At 44.7% G+C, this 21,052-nt stretch overlaps 1 protein-coding gene across 2 annotated transcripts in view; it reads left to right on the top strand.

The window, feature by feature from the left end:
* The first annotated feature begins 882 nt into the window (after nucleotides 1–882).
* Nucleotides 883–21,052, top strand: part of LOC109878987 (FERM domain-containing protein 6) — a 29,815-nt gene continuing 9,645 nt past the window's right edge. Inside the window, exons 1-8 of one of the 2 annotated variants that reach the window (XM_031813134.1) lie at nucleotides 883–1,117; nucleotides 7,757–8,219; nucleotides 10,274–10,364; nucleotides 16,196–16,275; nucleotides 18,278–18,354; nucleotides 18,570–18,648; nucleotides 18,757–18,873; nucleotides 20,223–20,378. In XM_031813134.1, coding sequence (XP_031668994.1) covers nucleotides 8,139–8,219; nucleotides 10,274–10,364; nucleotides 16,196–16,275; nucleotides 18,278–18,354; nucleotides 18,570–18,648; nucleotides 18,757–18,873; nucleotides 20,223–20,378 — 681 coding nt within the window. In that variant the 5' untranslated portion in view covers nucleotides 883–1,117; nucleotides 7,757–8,138. The remainder of the gene's footprint in view (nucleotides 1,118–7,756; nucleotides 8,220–10,273; nucleotides 10,365–16,195; nucleotides 16,276–18,277; nucleotides 18,355–18,569; nucleotides 18,649–18,756; nucleotides 18,874–20,222; nucleotides 20,379–21,052) is intronic. The other variant, XM_031813135.1, reaches the window with a different exon arrangement.

Genomic DNA, 21,052 nt, shown 5'->3' with positions numbered 1-21,052 from the left:
ATTCCCTGGATTATTTCCCCAGACACTTAATGAGGCTTGAAACTGAATGCACCATGGCTAACTCATAGGACATGGTGGAGATACAACGTTGTGTTTTTAGTTTAGGGAAGGTTAGACTTCATTTTTCAACATCAAATTAGAAAATACATGATCATATAATTTCAATTATGGAGGCAAATTTTAGACTTGTTTTAAATTTCAATTTGATTAATTGGATTCGAAGAATGATTTCTAATTTTCATTAAATATGTCAAAAAAATATTTTCTTTCACGCGTTGATGGGCTATATTAGCATATTATAGTGGTGAGTAATGAAATTAGCATGCTGTCAATCATGTTGAATCATCCAGGTTACCATGCAATAAAACGTGGCCAATAAATTATAGCGAGTGTACTTTGGTATATCCTGGTTTCACACTCAACTTACCTATTGAACCAAACACAAATGTAATTGTAATATGCATAGTCACTTCACCCCTACCTACATGTACAAATGACCTCAACTAACCTGTACCTCCCTGTATATAGCCTCGTTATTGTTATTTTATTACTTTATATTATTTTTTACTTTAGTTTATTTGGTAAATATTTTCTTAACTCTTCTTGAACTGCACTGTTGGTTAAGGGCTTGTAAGTAAGCATTTCACGGTAAGGTCTACACTTGTTGTATTCGGTGCATGTGACAAATAAAGTTGGATTTGATTCTAATACTGAATATCAAACCTAGTTGATTAACATGGACGTTATGTCAGTATGGGAAAGTACATTGTTACAAGTATATAGGCCGTCATTGTAAATATGAATTCGTTCTATTAATCGCAAAATATAGACAACATAGTTCTCAGTTAGAAGACGAAATGTCATACTAAACTATGCTAAAACACCCCTTCGACTCATTGCAGTTGGTCTAGTCCAGGCTGCAGCGTCTGGCTCAGCGGAGGAGCATCTTGAAAGTTTTTCAACATCACGCCAATGTTGTTACTTTTTCACTGTCCTCCAGAACTCTCAAACTACGTTCCGTTATTTTAGGGATAATTTGTCTCATTTCTATGTCTGGATAACCTCAACAACATCGTTTTGTTTAAGATATTCAGGTGTTTGCTGGTTCCATCTATCGGTAAGTGTTACTTTTCAACTATTTAGGGCGGAGATTGGCATAACATGCAAGCAAGCATGTTGCTCTTCTATTCCGCGTTAATGTTTTTGTTTATGTGTGTTCATGATGCGTTTAACGTCTCCATTATTCATTTTATACAGTATTGCATTAGTTCGGCTACTATTTTAGTTTTGTAGGCTACTTAGTATGCTCTAACGTTGCCTAATAAATACATTTTTATGAATCGAATACATTTTGATAAGCATACACCTGCTCCGATGTGATATCATTATGATCATTCTCTAATTGAATTACATCACACTTTTAACTAGGTTGGATGTACATTTGCATTCAGCAAGGAAAGTATGGATCTGATTATTTTGTAAGCAGGTGCGCTCATAGCCTCTATTGCTCCGAGGCTACTTGGAGATGCTTTATGAAGTGTTTCTCTAATCTCCCAGGTTCCTTCAATGACACCTTCCTCTCAAACCGTTGTCTGTGTTCTGAAGAAGTGTTGTACACTATATTACAGAGGGCTGTTAGTGTTCAAGCTCTCTGTTTTGCTTTCTGCATGATTAGTTCTAAAAAACAAAGATCATTGTTACCCCAAGCGTCCACAGAAAATATCCACGTTTCCACGTCCTCAGCCTTCCATACATATTTCTCCCTAACTCTGTCCCTCACTCTGAAACTCTCTCTCTCTGACCCTCACTCTGAAACTCTCTCTCTCTGTCTGTCTCTCTCTGTCCCTCACTCTGAAACTCTCTCTCTCTGTCTGTCTCTCTCTGTCCCTCACTCTGAAACGCTCTCTCTCTCAGTCTGTCTCTCTCTGTCCCTCACTCTGAAACTCTCTCTCTCTCAGTCTGTCTCTCTCTGACCCTCACTCTCTGCTCCTTGTGTAATAATTGAATGTTACTCTCATATTCCTTGGAAACCCACAGATTTTAGTGTTGGATCACTCTCAATGTTTCTATCAAAGGTTTCTAGTCCCTGCACCATGAAATGGATGCCTTGCTCATCTGAGATTGGAATGCTGGATGGTTATGAGGTGATTAGTTTCAGTCTGGTGGTTTTGTGTTTGTGTGTGTGTGTGTGTGTGTGTGTGTGTGTGTGCTTCCCCAGTCCCCTCATCGAGATTCTACCGGTACACTGAAGTGTTCACTTCACTGTTCAAAGTGTTCAACAGAGCAGTCCGTTGGCAGCTCTTTGCACCTTAAAGGGCTTGAACACTACAGTGCAGTAGTCTAAAGTGCACCTCAAATGGCACCCTATTCCCTATACAGTGCACTAATTTTGGCCAGAGCCCTATGGGCCTTGGTCTAATGTAGTGCATTAAGTAGGGAATAGGGTGCCATTTGAGATGCAAATGGCATGTAGAGTGCAGCGGTCTGGCGGTGCAGTATTGTTTTTGCACATTAAGAGCGTGCTAAGAACAAGGGGTTATAATAGTCTTGAAGGGGATTTAAGGCCCTGCAGATGTCTGGGCTGACTGCTCTCATGTGATGCCAGGTCTGAGGAAAACATGGCTTCAAATACTATTTTAAATCGTTCAAATACTTTAGCTGTGCTTGATTGAACCTGTTGCAATGGAACTGATAGAATAGTGGTAAAGGGGAAGTGCGAACCCCGCCCACCTGGCATCCCATACAGGGTAAAGCAAAAAAACGACATTATTTATACCATTTCAAATAGTAGTTGAAACTAGGTCTGGATGCCAATTCTGAGGTCACTCTGGTTAGACTAAGGGAATGTCGGAGGGGAGGACGAGTGAGATCATTCTGGTTAGACTAAGGGGATGTCGGAGGGGAGGACGAGTGAGGTCACTCTGGTTAGACTAAGGGGATGTCGGAGGGGAGGACGAGTGAGGTCACTCTGGTTAGACTAAGGGGATGTCGGAGGGGAGGACGAGTGAGGTCACTCTGGTTAGACTAAGGGGATGTCGGAGGGGAGGACGAGTGAGGTCACTCTGGTTAGACTAAGGGGATGTCGGAGGGGAGGACGAGTGAGATCACTGGTTCACACGTCAGCCTGCCCTGTCTGCAGACTGTTGTGAATGTTAGATGAGGCTCATACTTAAACCTGTCTGCTGACTTGTTTGTGAATGTTAGATGAGGCTCATACTTAAACTGGCTCTGACTGTAACTGTTCTGATTGATACTTGATGGGGATATTAAGCGATAAGACTAGGTGGTGGGCACAGTGCCTTCAGGAAGTATTCACACCCCTTTACTTTTTACATATTTGTTGTGTTACAGCATGAATATTCAAATGAGATTTTGTGTCACTGATTTACACACAATATCCCATAATGTCAAAGTGAAATTGTATTTGTATAAAACTTTAGAAATGAATCCAAAATGAGAAGCTGAAATGTCTTGAGTCAATAAGTATTCTACCCTTTTGTTCTGGTAAACCTAAATAAGTTCAGGAGTAAGAATGTGCTTAACAAATCTCATACATTGTTCAATTATAGTGGTTAAAATGATCTTGGTAACCCTCACATACAATTATCTGTAAGGTCCCTGAATCGAGTAGTGAATTTCAAGCACAGATTCAACCACAAAGACCAGGGAGGTTTTCCAATGCTTCGCAAAGAAGGGCACCTCTTTAGTAGATGTATAAAAAGCAGACATTGAATATCCCTTTGAGTATGGTGACGTTATTCATTACACTTTGAATGGTGTATCAATACACCCAGTCACTACAAAGATGCAGGTGTCCTTCCTAACTCAGTTGCGGGAGAGGAAGGAAACTGCTCAGGGATTTCACCATGAGGCCAATGGTGACTTTAATACAGTTACAGTTTTAATGGTTGTGATATGAGAACTGAAGATGGATCAACAACATTGTAGTTACTCCACAATACAATTCTAATACTAATTTAAATGTGCTCAACATCAGTCAACAAGGCACTAAAGTAAAACTGCAAAGAAATGAACTTAGAAATCTCTTCGAGACTTGTGCCAAGCTTATAGAGACATACCCCAAAAGACTCGGCTGTAATTGCCCCCAAAGTTGCTACTACAAAGTATTGACTTAAATGAGAGATTTCTGTATTTCATTTTTATTATAGGGTAGTGTGTGTAGATGGGTGAGGGGAAAACATTAGATTTAATCCATTTTGAATTCAGGCTGTAACACAACAAAATGTGGAATAAGACCAGGGGTATGAATACTTTCTGTGTGTTGTCAAGCCTATCAAACACACAATATGTTGTATCTACTTTTAAAGTCTTCTTGACACCAGTCAGTTCCAATCTTACTGCTCCGCATTTTAAAGGGGAAATCTGGGATTCCACCACCATGTTTTTGGTACAGCTGTGGGAGGGGGCTGGAGAAATGGAACCACTCAACAATGCATGGACAGAGCTATGAATGCAAGGACTCAGGTGCAAGGAATCACCACATTCCATTCGTTGCATCCTTCATCTACTCATCTATTCAAAACCATTGAGCCAAAGTTCCCTTTGTCAACAGAAACTGTGATGAAGGATTGAACCGTCTAGTCTAAGGAATTAACTCACGTCTGTCTTATGCACAACTCACATTCCTGGACACCTTGTAAAACCAACGCTGTAATCAACGCCAGTCAGGCTTTTCTTTTCAACTCACCTCTGCCACACTGTTTTGCAGCGTGAGTAAGATGGTCATCTACTGTCTCTGAAGGTGTGCTCTGGTGTCTGTCATTGGCTTTTCAGACCTTTTGTTACTGGGTCATTCCATATGAATTCACTCACTTTTTGACTACACTCCTTTTTAGATTTGAAAAAATCCTTCCAAACAGGTTTACCCGTGGTAGAAGCGGTCAGAAAGTGCCGGAAACATTCAGGAGATAGAGGTGCTCAAACGTGACCCATTTTGCATACTCAGCCCTACCATGAGACATCCAAAACTACAATGAAAAGGATAAACGGTTGAGTTTGATATCATTTGAAGGCTTACAAACAGGGAGGGTTGTCAAACTATTTGATTATTTATTTTAAAAAATGTGGTTAAGATCATCTCCGATGAATAAGAGGCAGATCGTTTTTAGATCCTCTCAGATGTCTCGTTTTCACGTATGTTGTAGCTTAGAGCCTATCTGACATTGTCTTAGGTGTTTGTTGTGCCCGTCACCGGTTGAGACACAGCATTCTCTCGGATGCTTGGAGGCTCCACACAATTGAATGGTTTTCACAGCAATGTTTTGGCCTGTGGACATCACCTTCCTCAGGGGTTTACAGAGAGATGAAAACTGGCCTTTGAAAAGGTTAGGCAGTACATGATTATTCAAAACAACTAGAAGCAAAATGACAACAACAAAAAATCACAAGGGATGTTCACACAGTAGTGGGGGGCTTCCTGAACACAGGTTCCTGTATAGTCTAGGACCGTAGAGAGGTTTGCCTGGGCCCTGGGGATAGTATGACTTCACAGTCAAATGTCTCAGAACAAGGCTGGCTTTTCAGGTTTGGCTTTGCTGCGTGTTGTGTGCTGTTCATCTGAGTGGCAGGTGTGAGACTTTGTTTGAACATGCAGTACAGAGTACCTCTCAGGAGTTCTCTTACACACACACACACACACACACACACCATCAGATTGGACTTTAATTCTTGGAGGTGAGTAAGAGCAATAGCGTTTATAAAGGACTGTTTTTATTATTCCTCCTCCTTGGAGGACGTAAACACACCTAGTAAAGTACCTCGTGTTTTCTTTTAAATACTTCAGGTACATTATACTGGCAGAATGGAACCAATACTACTAGAAGTCTGATCCAAATCTCATGTCCCCATGGGCGTGTCAGTTAGTGGGAATAATAACCGAGTGAATATCATAACAGGTGTGATGCACATATAACACATGTTTAATCATGTCATGACGGGTGTGGGTTTGACATCAAGACACGTTTCTAAATGTAGGAGGTGGGTAACGTGTTTCATCATGTTTGAACAGAACAGACCACAGCAGAGGCTTGCCCTTTTAGGATCACAGAGGAAGTTGTTGTTTTTTGGATTGTTAGTTTAGTAGCCACTAGCCACTTGTTTTCTGTGAACAGCTTTAAAATGTTTTCAGGTTTCATTTGTCTTTCCTCGAGCATCTTGGCAACAGAACATTATCACTGGGAAGGCCGTGTTTTGGGGCTGCCCCTCTGCCCCCGACCGACCCAAATCCCTGACTGGTACAATCCACTGCTGATTAACAAAGAGCCTGATCTCGCCAAATCAATGAATCAGATTAATGATGTGAGTCCGGCTCTGGGCCAGACCTGGGGAGGAAAGGGCTTGTGTGGTTTCACATGGGAATTTTCACTCCTTTCGTATTTGTGTGTGCTTATCAAAAGGGATTGACATGAATGAATGGGAGGCAGATTGAGGGGCTGTAGATATGGTTTAGTATAGGCTATAGAAGAACAGTGGGACTGGGATTTAATAGTATGACGTAGGCCTAGGCATCCAACCAGCTGCTGTGGCCGGCTGCTTTAACTACACGACCGGCTGCTGTGGCCGGCTGCTTTAACTACACGACCGGCTGCTGTGGCCGGCTGCTGTGGCCGGCTGCTTTAACTACACGACCGGCTGCTTTAACTACACGACCGGCTGCTGTGGCCGGCTGCTTTAACTACACGACCGGCTCCAGGCACCAAGACTCTTTTGAGGCCCGTTCCAGTTGATAGCTCCATCAGGCAGGGACCAGAGAGCCAGGGACCAGAGAGCCAGGGACCAGAGAGGCAGGGACCAGAGAGGCAGGGACCAGAGAGGCAGGGACCAGAGAGGCAGGGACCAGAGAGGCAGGGACCAGAGAGGCAGGGACCAGAGAGGCAGGGACCAGAGAGGCAGGGACCAGAGAGGCAGGGACCAGAGAGGCAGGGACCAGAGAGGCAGGGACCAGAGAGGCAGGGACCAGAGAGGCAGGGACCAGAGAGGCAGGGACCAGAGAGGCAGGGACCAGAGAGGCAGGGACCAGAGAGGCAGGGACCAGAGAGGCAGGGACCAGAGAGGCAGGGACCAGAGAGGCAGGGACCAGAGAGGCAGGGACCAGAGAGGCAGGGACCAGAGAGCCAGGGACCAGAGAGCCAGGGACCAGAGAGCCAGGGACCAGCCGTGTGGACTTGACCAGATAATGGTAATGGAGGAGGAATGCACCAGTCTCACCATGCTGTTTATTCTCGTCCGGATAGCGGATTGGCCTTTTCTTTTCAGACTGATTGAGTGAATACCTTTTTGAGTCAATCCCAAAAAATATCAACAACAAAGTAGATGGAAATACAAGTGGCCTTTGTGGTTAGACTGCTGTCTGAAAGGATCAAACACTTTATATATGTATATTTATATAACCTTTATTTAACTAGGCAAGTCAGTTAAGAACAAATTATTATTTACAATGACGGCCTTACCCGGCCTTACCCGGACGACGCTGGGCCAATTGTGGATCGCACTACAGCCTGGAATCGAACCAGGGTCTGTAGAGACCACTGCGTCACTCAGGAGCCCAAAATGTAATCCTGTTGAAAAAGCGCTACTCTGTGTCCAATGTTTAATGCTTTGTGTGTTTATAACCATGCTATGCACTGTTATAACCATGATATTCTCTGTTATTGCTATGTTATGCCTGGTGTTACATCTACAACGTCTTTAAAGCTTTTATGACTCAAAAATGTCTCTCTGTCTCTTGTCTTTTTAGACAAAAGAAAATGAATGACACATTCCCCCTAACCAGAAAGAAGAAGTGAAGGAGTGGGGAGATCATTGGAGAGAAGAGAGAGAGAGACTGAAGAGGGTCTAAACTGAAGGAGTGGGGAGATTGTTGGAGAGAAGAGAGAGAGAGACTGAAGAGGGTCTAAGCTGAAGGAGTGGGGAGATCATTGGGGAGAAGAGGGAGAGAGAGAGACTGAAGAGGGTCTAAACTGAAGGAGTGGGGAGATCATTGGAGAGAAGAGAGAGAGAGAGAGACTGAAGAGGGTCTAAACTGAAGGAGTGGGGAGATCGTTGGAGAGAAGAGAGAGAGAGACTGAAGAGGGTCTAAACTGAAGGAGTGACCGGAGAGGATACTTATTGCAGACACCATGTCTGTCTCCACCACCAAACAGGAGAGAACCCTGTGTGTTCTGCTCCCTAATAAAGAACAGCTGGACATCACTGTGGGGGTGAGCACGTCCCATTATGACTCCTCCTGTTGATTCTGTAGGTATTCCATGAGTCAGCCAGGGGGGTTTCTATGGACGGCTTTTCAATGGAAGGTTTTAGTCCTGGGCCAGTAATGTATCAAGAGTATTTCTAGTCCCGTATTATAAAATGTATGGAGTTGTACATGAGATCCATGTCTGGGAGGTCACTTCACTTTTTTTTCACTTACCCTGTTTATAGCAGTCAGCCTGTTAGTCACCCTGTTTATAGCAGTCAGCCTGTTAGTCACCCTGTTTATAGCAGTCAGCCTGTTAGTCACCCTGTTTATAGCAGTCAGCCTGTTAGTCACCCTGTTTATAGCAGTCAGCCTGTTATAGTCACCCTGTTTATAGCAGTCAGCCTGTTACAGTCACCCTGTTTATAGCAGTCAGCCTGTTAGTCACCCTGTTTATAGCGGTCTGTTACAGTCACCCTGTTTATAGCAGTCAGTCTGTTAGTCACCCTGTTTATAGCAGTCAGCCTGTTACAGTCACCCTGTTTATAGCAGTCAGCCTGTTAGTCACCCTGTTTATAGCAGTCAGCCTGTTAGTCACCCTGTTTATAGCGGTCTGTTACAGTCACCCTGTTTATAGCAGTCAGTCTGTTAGTCACCCTGTTTATAGCAGTCAGTCTGTTAGTCACCCTGTTTATAGCAGTCAGACAGTTACAGTCACCCTGTTTATAGCAGTCAGCCAGTTAGTCACCCTGTTTATAGCAGTCAGCCTGTTAGTCACCCTGTTTATAGCAGTCAGCCTGTTAGTCACCCTGTTTATAGCAGTCAGCCTGGTAGTCACCCTGTTTATAGCAGTCAGTCTGTTAGTCACCCTGTTTATAGCAGTCAGCCTGTTAGTCACCCTGTTTATAGCAGTCAGCCTGTTAGTCACCCTGTTTATAGCAGTCAGGCAGTTACAGCACCCTGTTTATAGCAGTCAGCCTGTTAGTCACCCTGTTTATAGCGGTCAGCCTGTTACAGTCACCCTGTTTATAGCAGTCAGCCTGTTAGTCACCCTGTTTATAGCAGTCAGTCTGTTACAGTCACCCTGTTTATAGCAGTCAGCCTGTTACAGTCACCCTGTTTATAGCAGTCAGCCTGTTACAGTCACCCTGTTTATAGCAGTCAGCCTCTTAGTCACCCTGTTTATAGCAGTCAGTCTGTTACAGTCACCCTGTTTATAGCAGTCAGCCTGTTACAGTCACCCTGTTTATAGCAGTCAGCCTCTTAGTCACCCTGTTTATAGCAGTCAGTCTGTTACAGTCACCCTGTTTATAGCAGTCAGCCTGTTAGTCACCCTGTTTATAGCAGTCAGCCTGTTACAGTCACCCTGTTTATAGCAGTCAGCCTGTTACAGTCACCCTGTTTATAGCAGTCAGCCTGTTAGTCACCCTGTTTATAGCAGTCAGCCTGTTAGTCACCCTGTTTATAGCAGTCAGCCTGTTAGTCACCCTGTTTATAGCAGTCAGCCTGTTAGTCACCCTGTTTATAGCAGTCAGCCTGTTACAGTCACCCTGTTTATAGCAGTCAGCCTGTTACAGTCACCCTGTTTATAGCAGTCAGCCTGTTAGTCACCCTGTTTATAGCAGTCAGCCTGTTAGTCACCCTGTTTATAGCAGTCAGCCTGTTACAGTCACCCTGTTTATAGCAGTCAGCCTGTTAGTCACCCTGTTTATAGCAGTCAGCCTGTTAGTCACCCTGTTTATAGCAGTCAGCCTGTTACAGTCACCCTGTTTATAGCAGTCAGCCTGTTAGTCACCCTGTTTATAGCAGTCAGCCTGTTAGTCACCCTGTTTATAGCAGTCAGCCTGTTACAGTCACCCTGTTTATAGCAGTCAGCCTGTTACAGTCACCCTGTTTATAGCAGTCAGCCTGTTAGTCACCCTGTTTATAGCAGACAGCCTGTTAGGTACCCTGTTTATAGCAGTCAGCCTGTTAGTCACCCTGTTTATAGCAGTCAGCCTGTTAGTCACCCTGTTTATAGCAGTCAGCCTGTTAGTCACCCTGTTTATTACAGTCTTCTCTCTCCTCTCGCTCTCTCAGGTCAAGTCCACAGGGCAGGATGTGTTCAATCAGGTGTCTGAGCTCCTTGGAATAAAAGAGCTGCACTTCTTTGGCCTGACAGTGGTGAAGGGTAAGTTGTAGCTTCTACACAGGCCAAAACCAGCCCTAACCCAGGAGACCTATTCATAAAGTGTCTTATAGTAGGAGTGATGTTCTGAGATCAGTTTACATTATACATCATAGTAAGTTAGATTATATGGACAGGGGGGTGGGAACCTGATCCTAGATCAGCACTCCTCCTGAGACGCTTTATGAATGTGGACCCAGGCCTCTGAGACCTACCCTGCCCAACCACACACCCCTTACCCTGCCCAACCACCCACCCCTTACCCTGCCCAACCACCCACCCCTTACCCTGCCCAACCACCCACCCCTTACTCTGCCCAACCACCCACATTCATAATCCAGTATGTACATACACACACACTGTAGTACACACACACACTGTAGTACACACACACACACACACACACACACACACACACACACACACTGTAGTACACACACACACACACTGTAGTACACACACACACACTGTAGTACACACACACACACACACACTGTAGTACACACACACACACACACACTGTAGTACACACACACACACACACACACACTGTAGTACACACTCACACACTGTAGTACACACACACACACACACACACTGTAGTACACACACACACTGTAGTACACACACACACTGTAGTACACACACACACACACACACACACACACACACCACACACACTGTAGTACACACACACACTGTAGTACACACACACACACACACACTGTAGTACACACACACACACACACACACACACACACACACACACTGTAGTACACACACACACACACACACTGTAGTACACACACACACACACACACACACACACTGTAGTACACACACACACACACACACACTGTAGTACACACACACACACACACACACTGTAGTACACACACACACACACACACACTGTAGCACACACACACACACACACACACTGTAGTACACACACACACACACACTGTAGTACACAACACACACACACACACACACACACACACACACACACACACACACACACACACACTGTAGTACACACACACACACACACACTGTAGTACACACACACACACACACACACACTGTAGTACACACACACACACACACACACACACACACACACTGTAGTACACACACACACACACACACACACACACACACTGTAGTACACACACACACACACACACACACTGTAGTACACACACACACACACACACACACACACACACACACACTGTGGTACACACACACACACACACACACACTGTAGTACACACACACACACACACACACACACACTGTAGTACACACACACACACACACACACTGTAGTACACACACACACACACACACACACTGTAGTACACACACACACACACACACACACACTGTAGTACACACACACACACACACACTGTAGTACACACACACACACACACACACACTGTAGTACACACACACACACACACACACACACACACACTGTGGTACACACACACACACACACACACACTGTAGTACACACACACACACACACACACACACTGTAGTACACACACACACACACACACACTGTAGTACACACACACACACACACACACACTGTAGTACACACACACACACACACACACTGTAGTACACACACACACACACACACTGTAGTACACACACACACACACACACACTGTAGTACATACATACACACACACACACTGTAGTACACACGCGCACACTGTAGTACATACGCACACACACACTGTAGTACACGCACACACACTAGTACACACACACACTGTAGTACACACACACTGTAGTACACACACACACACGCACACTGTAGTATACACACACTATACTGTAGTACACCCATACACACACTACACTGTAGTACACCCATACACACATACACTGTAGTACACACAGACACACTGTAGTACAGACACACACACTATAGTACACACACTGTAGTACACCCATACACACTGTAGTACACACAGACACATTGTAGTACACCCATACACACACACACACACACTGTAGTACACACACTGTAGTACACCCATACACACACTACACTGTAGTACACATACATGTACACATACACGCACACTGTAGTAAATATACATGCACACTGTAGTACACCCATACATACACTACATTGTAGTACATATACACGCACACTATAGTACACCCATACACACACACACACACTGTAGTACACACACACACACTACACTGTAGTACACACACACACACTACACTGTAGTACACCCATACACACACTACACTGTAGTACACGCACACACACTAGTACACACACACACTGTAGTACACACACACTGTAGTACACACACACACACGCACACTGTAGTATACACACACTATACTGTAGTACACCCATACACACACTACACTGTAGTACACCCATACACACATACACTGTAGTACACACAGACACACTGTAGTACAGACACACACACTATAGTACACACACTGTAGTACACCCATACACACACTACACTGTAGTACACACAGACACATTGTAGTACACCCATACACACACACACACACACACACACACACTGTAGTACACACACTGTAGTACACCCATACACACACTACACTGTAGTACACATACACGTACACATACACGCACACTGTAGTAAATATACATGCACACTGTAGTACACCCATACATACACTACATTGTAGTACATATACACGCACACTATAGTACACCCATACACACACACACACACTGTAGTACACACACACACACTACACTGTAGTACACACACACACACTACACTGTAGTACACCCATACACACACACACTGTAGTATACACACACTGTAGTACACACACACACACACACATACACTACACTGTGGTACACACACACATTACACACTACACTGTAGTACACACACACATTACACACACACTGTAGTACACACCACAGACAACACAGTCACATACACCCCAGTCCTTGAGTCCTTCTACTAGCAGTCTGTTAACATAATAGAACTGAACAACTGGGTTAGTTGCCAGAAACGGGGTAACAGCAGAATGAGATCAGAAGGGAATGTTGTTGTGTGTTTCTGCATTGCTGAGACTGAGATGTCTAATCTTCTTTGACCTTTGGACAAGTTCAATTCAAATGTTTTGTCAGTCTCTTTCTTTCTCACTCTCCTTCCTGTTTTCTGTCTTTCTCTCTTTGTTCTGCCATGTTGAAATGTCTTGGTAATCTTGTGTGGCTCACCTCTTGGTAATCTTGTGTGGCTCACCTCTTGGTAATCTTGTGTGGCTCACCTCTTGGTAATCTTGTGTGGCTCACCTCTTGGTAATCTTGTGTGGCTCACCTCTTGGTAATCTTGTGTGGCTCACCTCTTGGTAATCTTGTGTGGCTCACCTCTTGGTAATCTTGTGTGGCTCACCTCTTGGTAATCTTGTGTGGCTCACCTCTTGGTAATCTTGTGTGGCTCACCTCTTGGTAATCTTGTGTGGCTCACCTCTTGGTAATCTTGTGTGGCTCACCTCTTGGTAATCTTGTGTGGCTCACCTCTTGGTAATCTTGTGTGGCTCACCTCTTGGTAATCTTGTGTGGCTCACCTCTTGGTAATCTTGTGTGGCTCACCTCTTGGTAATCTTGTGTGGCTCACCTCTTGGTAATCTTGTGTGGCTCACCTCTTGGTAATCTTGTGTGGCTCACCTCTTGGTAATCTTGTGTGGCTCACCTCTTGGTAATCTTGTGTGGCTCACCTCTTGGTAATCTTGTGTGGCTCACCTCTTGGTAATCTTGTGTGGCTCACCTCTTGGTAATCTTGTGTGGCTCACCTCTTGGTAATCTTGTGTGGCTCACCTCTTGAACAAGAGCTCTTTTGTTTTTGTGTGAGTGCCTGCGGTGGTGTGTGGGGGCCTTCCACCTCTCTGGTCTGGGTCTGCCCGGGGTTCCAACAATATTAACTTCATTAAGCCAGGAATGTGGCCCTGCATTCCACCTCTTCACTGGAGGGAGGGATGAAGGGATAGATGGAGGGAGGGATAGATGGAGATAAAGGGAGGATAAGGGCGGGTGAAGAAGAAGAGGTAGGGGGAAGGAGTGGTGACTGGCCAGGGAGTCTCGTTAAAACAAAACGAGTGAAAGGGAGGAGAGCAGAGGTGAAAGAAACTCAGAGAATGAGATGGTGATTGAGATGGTGAGTCAGAGAATGAGATGGTAATTTTAATGAAAAGAGAGATGGATGGATGGATGGATGGAGGAGTGAGTGAGTCATGTGGCCTGAATGTGGTGAGGTCAGAAAGAGATGAGCCCGAAATTAAATGCTTACCGTCTAAAGAAATATAGGCATTATGGATGAGGTGAAGACAGAAGTGAATAAGATGGATGTAATGGAACATGTTCGGTTGGAGCAGGGGTGTACTAGAGACAGGATGATATAACCCCAGTGGAACATGTTAGGCTGGAGTAGGGGTGTACTAGAGACAGGATGATATAACCCCAGTGGAACATGTTAGGTTGGAGCAGGGGTGTACTAGAGACAGGATGATATAACCCCAGTGGAACATGTTAGGTTGGAGCAGGGGTGTACTAGAGACAGGATGATATAACCCCAGTGGAACATGTTAGGTTGGAGCAGGGGTGTACCAGAGACAGGATGATATAACCCCAGTGGAACATGTTAGGTTGGAGCAGGGGTGTACTAGAGACAGGATGATATAACCCCAGTGGAACATGTTAGGTTGGAGCAGGGGTGTACTAGAGACAGGATGATATAACCCCAGTGGAACATGTTAGGTTGGAGCAGGGGTGTACTAGAGACAGGATGATATAACCCCAGTGGAACATGTTAGGTTGGAGCAGGGGTGTACTAGAGACAGGATGATATAACCCCAGTGGAACATGTTAGGTTGGAGCAGGGGTGTACTAGAGACAGGATGATATAACCCCAGTGGATATTTGACTGGTGATTTGTATCTAACACATTGATACAACCCCCCCCTCCCCCATCACTTTCCTCACAGCTGCAACCATCTTATCAGCCCAACTGAGGAGATAAACTTCATGATTTAGTTTTGTTTGTCTTCCTTAAGAACAATGAGCTATTAGAATGAGGATTAAACATACAAGATTCATTTTTAACACTCCATTTGAAGAGTACGTAAATAAGTACGTCATAACACATTCCTAAGCATACATAACGCATTCCTAAGCATACATAACGCATTCCTAAGCATACATAACGCATTCCTAAGCATACATAACGCATTCATAAGCATACATAACGCATTCCTAAGCATACATAACGCATTCATAAGAAGGACATAAGCGTGTCATAAATGTTTTTGTAGTCCGTTTTACTCTGTAGGCCTAGCGAGCCAACAGTCAATAGTGTTACTTTCTTCCTGAGCCGGTATGCTAGCAGAGCCTATAAGCAAACAGGAATATTAGCATTAGCATAGCTGTCAACAGGCGTATTAGCATAGCTGTCAACAGGCGTATTAGCATAGCTGTCAACAGGCGTATTAGCATAGCTGTCAACAGGCGTATTAGCATAGCTGTCAACAGGCGTATTAGCATAGCCGTCAACAGGCGTATTAGCATAGCTGTCAACAGGCGTATTAGCATAGCTGTCAACAGGCGTATTAGCATAGCTGTCAACACAACAGTTGTTTTGTTTGCCTGCTGGTTGCATTGACCACACCAATGGAAAAACAAGTGTTTTTCTTTCTTTCTTTCTTTACTCTAATGTTGTTGTTAGGCAGTTTTACGCATGAGTTAATTATTCTTTTGTTTGACTGAGGGTGTCCTGTTTCCTGTTTTACCTCAGACAATGAGCACATCTTTCTGGACATGGAAGATAAGCTGACCAAGTATTTCCCTAAGGAATGGAAGCAAGATTCAGGGAAGGTAAGAGTCCTCCAATAATCTACTTATTGATGTATTCTAACATGGATGGTTTTTGTCGTGTCTCAGAACACACACCTCCCTCGTTAACCAACCAGCTCACTGCAGCCCACTGCCCTACATAGTGTCTAGCTGTGTATTGTTCTTAACATGACAAATAGTTCATGCTATGCCTTTACATTGTATTACCAGGCCCATTCGTTCACCCATGGTTGTGTTGTTTCACCATGGTTGTGGGGTGTGGTGTTTCACCCATGGTTGTGTTGTGTCCCGACTTCTATTATAAAGATGTCCAGCACTTGCATCACTGTGTTGTTTCACTGTGGTTGTGTTGTTTCACTGTGGTTGTGGTGTTTCACCGTGGTTGTGGTGTTTCACCGTGGTTGTGGTGTTTCACCGTGGTTGTGGTGTTTCCCCATGGATGTGGGGTGTTTCACCATGGTTGTGTGGTGGGGTGTTTCACCATGGTTATGTGGTGGGGTGTTTCACCATGGATGTGGGGTGTTTCACCATGGTTGTGGGGTGGGGTGTTTCACCATGGTTGTGTGGTGGGGTGTTTCACCATGGATGTGGGGTGTTTCACCATGGATGTGGGGTGTTTCACCATGGATGTGGGATCGGGTGTTTCACCATGGATGTGGGATCGGGTGTTTCCCCATGGATGTGTGGTGGGGTGTTTCACCATGGATGTGTGGTGGGGTGTTTCACCATGGATGTGTGGTGGGGTGTTTCACCATGGATGTGGGGTGTTTCACCATGGATGTGGGGTGTTTCACCATGGATGTGGGGTGTTTCACCATGGATGTGGGGTGTTTCACCATGGATGTGTGGTGGGGTGTTTCACCATGGTTGTGGGGTGGGGTGTTTCACCATGGATGTGGGGTGGGGTGTTTCACCATGGATGTGGGGTGGGGTGTTTCACCATGGATGTGGGGTGGGGTGTTTCACCATGGATGTGTGGTGGGGTGTTTCACCATGGATGTGTGGTGGGGTGTTTCACCATGGATGTGTGGTGGGGTGTTTCACCATGGTTGTGGGGTGGGGTGTTTCACCATGGTTGTGGGGTGGGGTGTTTCACCATGGTTATGGGGTGGGGTGTTTCACCATGGTTATGGGGTGGGGTGTTTCACCATGGTTATGGGGTGTTTCACCATGGTTATGGGGTGTTTCACCATGGTTATGGGGTGTTTCACCATGGTTATGGGGTGTTTCACCATGGTTATGGGGTGTTTCACCATGGTTATGGGGTGATTCACCATGGTTGTGGGGTGTTTCACCATGGTTGTGGGGTGGGGTGTTTCACCATGGTTGTGGGGTTTGGTATCTCACCATGGTTATGGGGTGGGGTGTTTCAACATGGATGGGGTGATTCACCATGGTTGTGGGGTGGGGTGTTTCACCATGGTTATGGGGTGTTTCACCATGGTTATGGGGTGTTTCACCATGGTTATGGGGTGTTTCACCATGGTTATGGGGTGTTTCACCATGGTTATGGGGTGTTTCACCGTGGTTATGGGGTGTTTCACCGTGGTTATGGGGTGTTTCACCGTGGTTATGGGGTGTTTCACCGTGGTTATGGGGTGTTTCACCATGGTTATGGGGTGTTTCAACATGGATGGGGTGATTCACCATGGTTGTGGGGTGGGGTGTTTCACCATGGTTATGGGGTGTTTCACCATGGTTATGGGGTGTTTCACCGTGGTTATGGGGTGTTTCACCATGGTTATGGGGTGTTTCACCATGGTTGTGGGGTATTTCACCATGGTTGTGGGGTGGGGTGTTTCACCATGGTTATGGGGTGTTTCACCATGGTTATGGGGTGTTTCACCATGGTTATGGGGTGTTTCACCATGGTTATGGGGTGTTTCACCGTGGTTATGGGGTGTTTCAACATGGATGGGGTGATTCACCATGGTTGTGGGGTATTTCACCATGGTTGTGGGGTGGGGTGTTTCACCATGGTTGTGGGGTGTGGTATCTCACCATGGTTGTGTTGTTTCCTCAGGGGTTACAGAAGAGATCCCTCCCCCTGGTACTCTGCCTCAAGGTGCAGTACTATGTGGAGAACGGCAGGCTCATCTGGTGAGGCTCCAAACAACATGCTTATTTCCTAATACTCTAAACATACCATCATACTTCAGACCCATTGCTGGAACCGAATAACAATGCACTCGAGGTCTCCCTCCAAAAATGTGGACTTAATATACCCAGCTCTGTATCTCATGAACTCCCTTTACCTCCTCCAACTCCGTTGTTATTACATCTAGTGACCCTGCCTCTCTCTAACTCTCCTCCAGTGAGCGGAAGGCGAGGCGTCTGTACTTCTCTGACCTGAGGGAGAGGGTGTTGCGTTCTGAGTGTCGTCAGCAGGAGGAGGTGTACTTGTGTTCTTTCTTTCAAACATTTTATTTTAGATTTCTTCATCGTATGACAATCACAAACATTCAAAAATACACAATAACACAATGAAATCCCATTTTCCAGGTGTACTTCCAGCTTGCTGGGTATGCTCTTCAAGCTGACCTGGAGGACCATCCCCTGCCTGGGAAGAACCAGGGAGGTACCCGCTACTTCCAACCCAAAGAGTACTTCCCTCCCTGGGTAAGTGTGAGAGTGTGTGGGGCCTGGGGAAGTCTACGTGTTGAGATACCGTACAGTTTCTTACATGTGGCCACTGCCATTCTCAGTAAATGGTTCTACAGCGATATTGTCTGAATATGGTCTCTCTGTCTTTCTCTCTCTCAAGAAAATCTCTCTCTCTCTCTTTTCTCTCTCTCTCTCTCAATAAAGTCAGTTATGTCTGATTTGCTTAATATAAGGAATTTGAAATTCGTATAATTTACTTTTCATACTTAATTATTTTTAAAACCAAAGACTTTTACTCAAGTAGTATTTTACTTGGTGACTCACTTTTACGTGAGTCATTTTCTATTAGTGTATCTTTACTTTGACTCAAGTAGGACAATTGGGTACTTTCTCCACCACTGATGGCAAGCTGCCAGTAGCGTGCAGCCCACCTGTGAGTAGCTCGCCAATCAATTCTGAAAGTAATGTATTTTTTCACGCGTTCCATGCAAACTGTCGTAAACATAAAGCTCCTGGCTACTATCCAATCAAAGCCACTTTGACATGATCCCATCCCTGGTTACATACTACCAAACGTAACACAATATCTGCCAATTAATTTCCAGCAATATTGCCCCCATCTGTCTGTTTGGTGAAAACTCAGTATGTAGCAAGTAAGAGATGCTAATGATAACTGTCTTGTTGGCTTACCTGACAGATCTACACTACCGTTCAAAAGTTTGGGGTCACTTAGAAATGACCTTGTTTTTGAAAGATCATTTTTTTGTTCATTTAAAATAACATCAAATTGATCAGAAATACAGTGTAGACATTGTTAATGTTGTAAATGACTATTGGGGCTGTACATAGTCATACAGAGGCCCATTATCAGCAACCATCACTCATGTGTTCCAATGGCACGTTGTGTTAGCTAATCCAAGTTGATCATTAGAAAACCCTTTTGCAATTATGTTAGCACAGCTGAAAACTGTTGTGTTGATTTAAAGAAGCAAGAAAACTGTCGTTCTTTAGACTAGTTGAGTATCTGGAGCATCAGCATTTTGTGGGTTCGATTGCAGGCTCAAAATGGCCAGAAACAAAGAACTTTCTTCTAAAACGGGAGAGAAACAAATTCTAGAAAATACTAAATATAATTTTATGAAACATTATTTTACTAGGTATATTGGCAGAAAACACATCTCTTGCACATCACGTACCCTGGGAAGAGGAGAGGAGAGGAGAAGAATGTGCCTATTTGAAAGCTAGAAAGAAGTAGCTCGCAATTTTTTTTTTTTTTAAGTAGCTCTCACGATAGAACAGGTTGTAGACCGCTGTTCTACAGTAATATTGAACCAATGTGTGTTGTTTTCTCTCTTCATCTTCAGATTGTGGCGAAGCGTGGGGTGGACTACCTGCTCTGTCACGGTCCCAAGGTACACAAGGAGCTAAGGGGCATGACGCCACGTGATGCGGTACTCCACTTCATCAAAGAGGCCTGTCGTCTCGAGGACGTCCCCGTCACCTTCTACAGGCTACAGAAGGTCAGTCAGAGATCTCATAGCAGAGTGAAGCAATCATTCAAATGTCTTAAGACCCCAAAGACCAAACAAAGACGGGAGCTCAGTGGCCAGGAACATTTCCCAAAAAGGAAGATACCTAGAGACGAACCAGACTCAGGAGGGAGGTAATATCCTCTTCTTGCTGTACTGGATAATCCTTGTCTACAGCCCACATTTATTAGGCTGAAGCAAGGAAAGGTTATCGTGTGTTTTCAAAATTAGCCAATAGCCCGAATCGTAAAACACTTCACATACACAAACAATCACTGAAATAGTTTCACATAGTGTCAACATGTATGGCACAGAGCCACTGCAGACAGACGTCTAAACAGAGATATGGAGTTTCAACATGTATGGCACAGAGCCACTGCAGACAGACGTCTAAACAGAGATATGGAGTTTCAACATGTATGGCACAGAGCCACTGCAGACAGACGTCTAAACAGAGATATGGAGTTTCAACATGTATGGCACAGAGCCACTGCAGACAGACGTCTAAACAGAGATATGGAGTTTCAACATGTATGGCACAGAGCCACTGCAGACAGACGTCTAAACAGAGATATGGAGTTTCAACATGTATGGCACAGAGCCACTGCAGACAGACGTCTAAACAGAGATATGGAGTTTCAACATGTATGGCACAGAGCCACTGC

Source organism: Oncorhynchus kisutch, unplaced genomic scaffold (assembly GCF_002021735.2).
Source record: "Oncorhynchus kisutch isolate 150728-3 unplaced genomic scaffold, Okis_V2 Okis04b-Okis11a_hom, whole genome shotgun sequence".
Taxonomy (NCBI): domain Eukaryota; kingdom Metazoa; phylum Chordata; class Actinopteri; order Salmoniformes; family Salmonidae; genus Oncorhynchus; species Oncorhynchus kisutch.
Note: the sequence above shows the minus strand (reverse complement) of the source record. Positions and strands in the feature narration are given on the sequence as shown.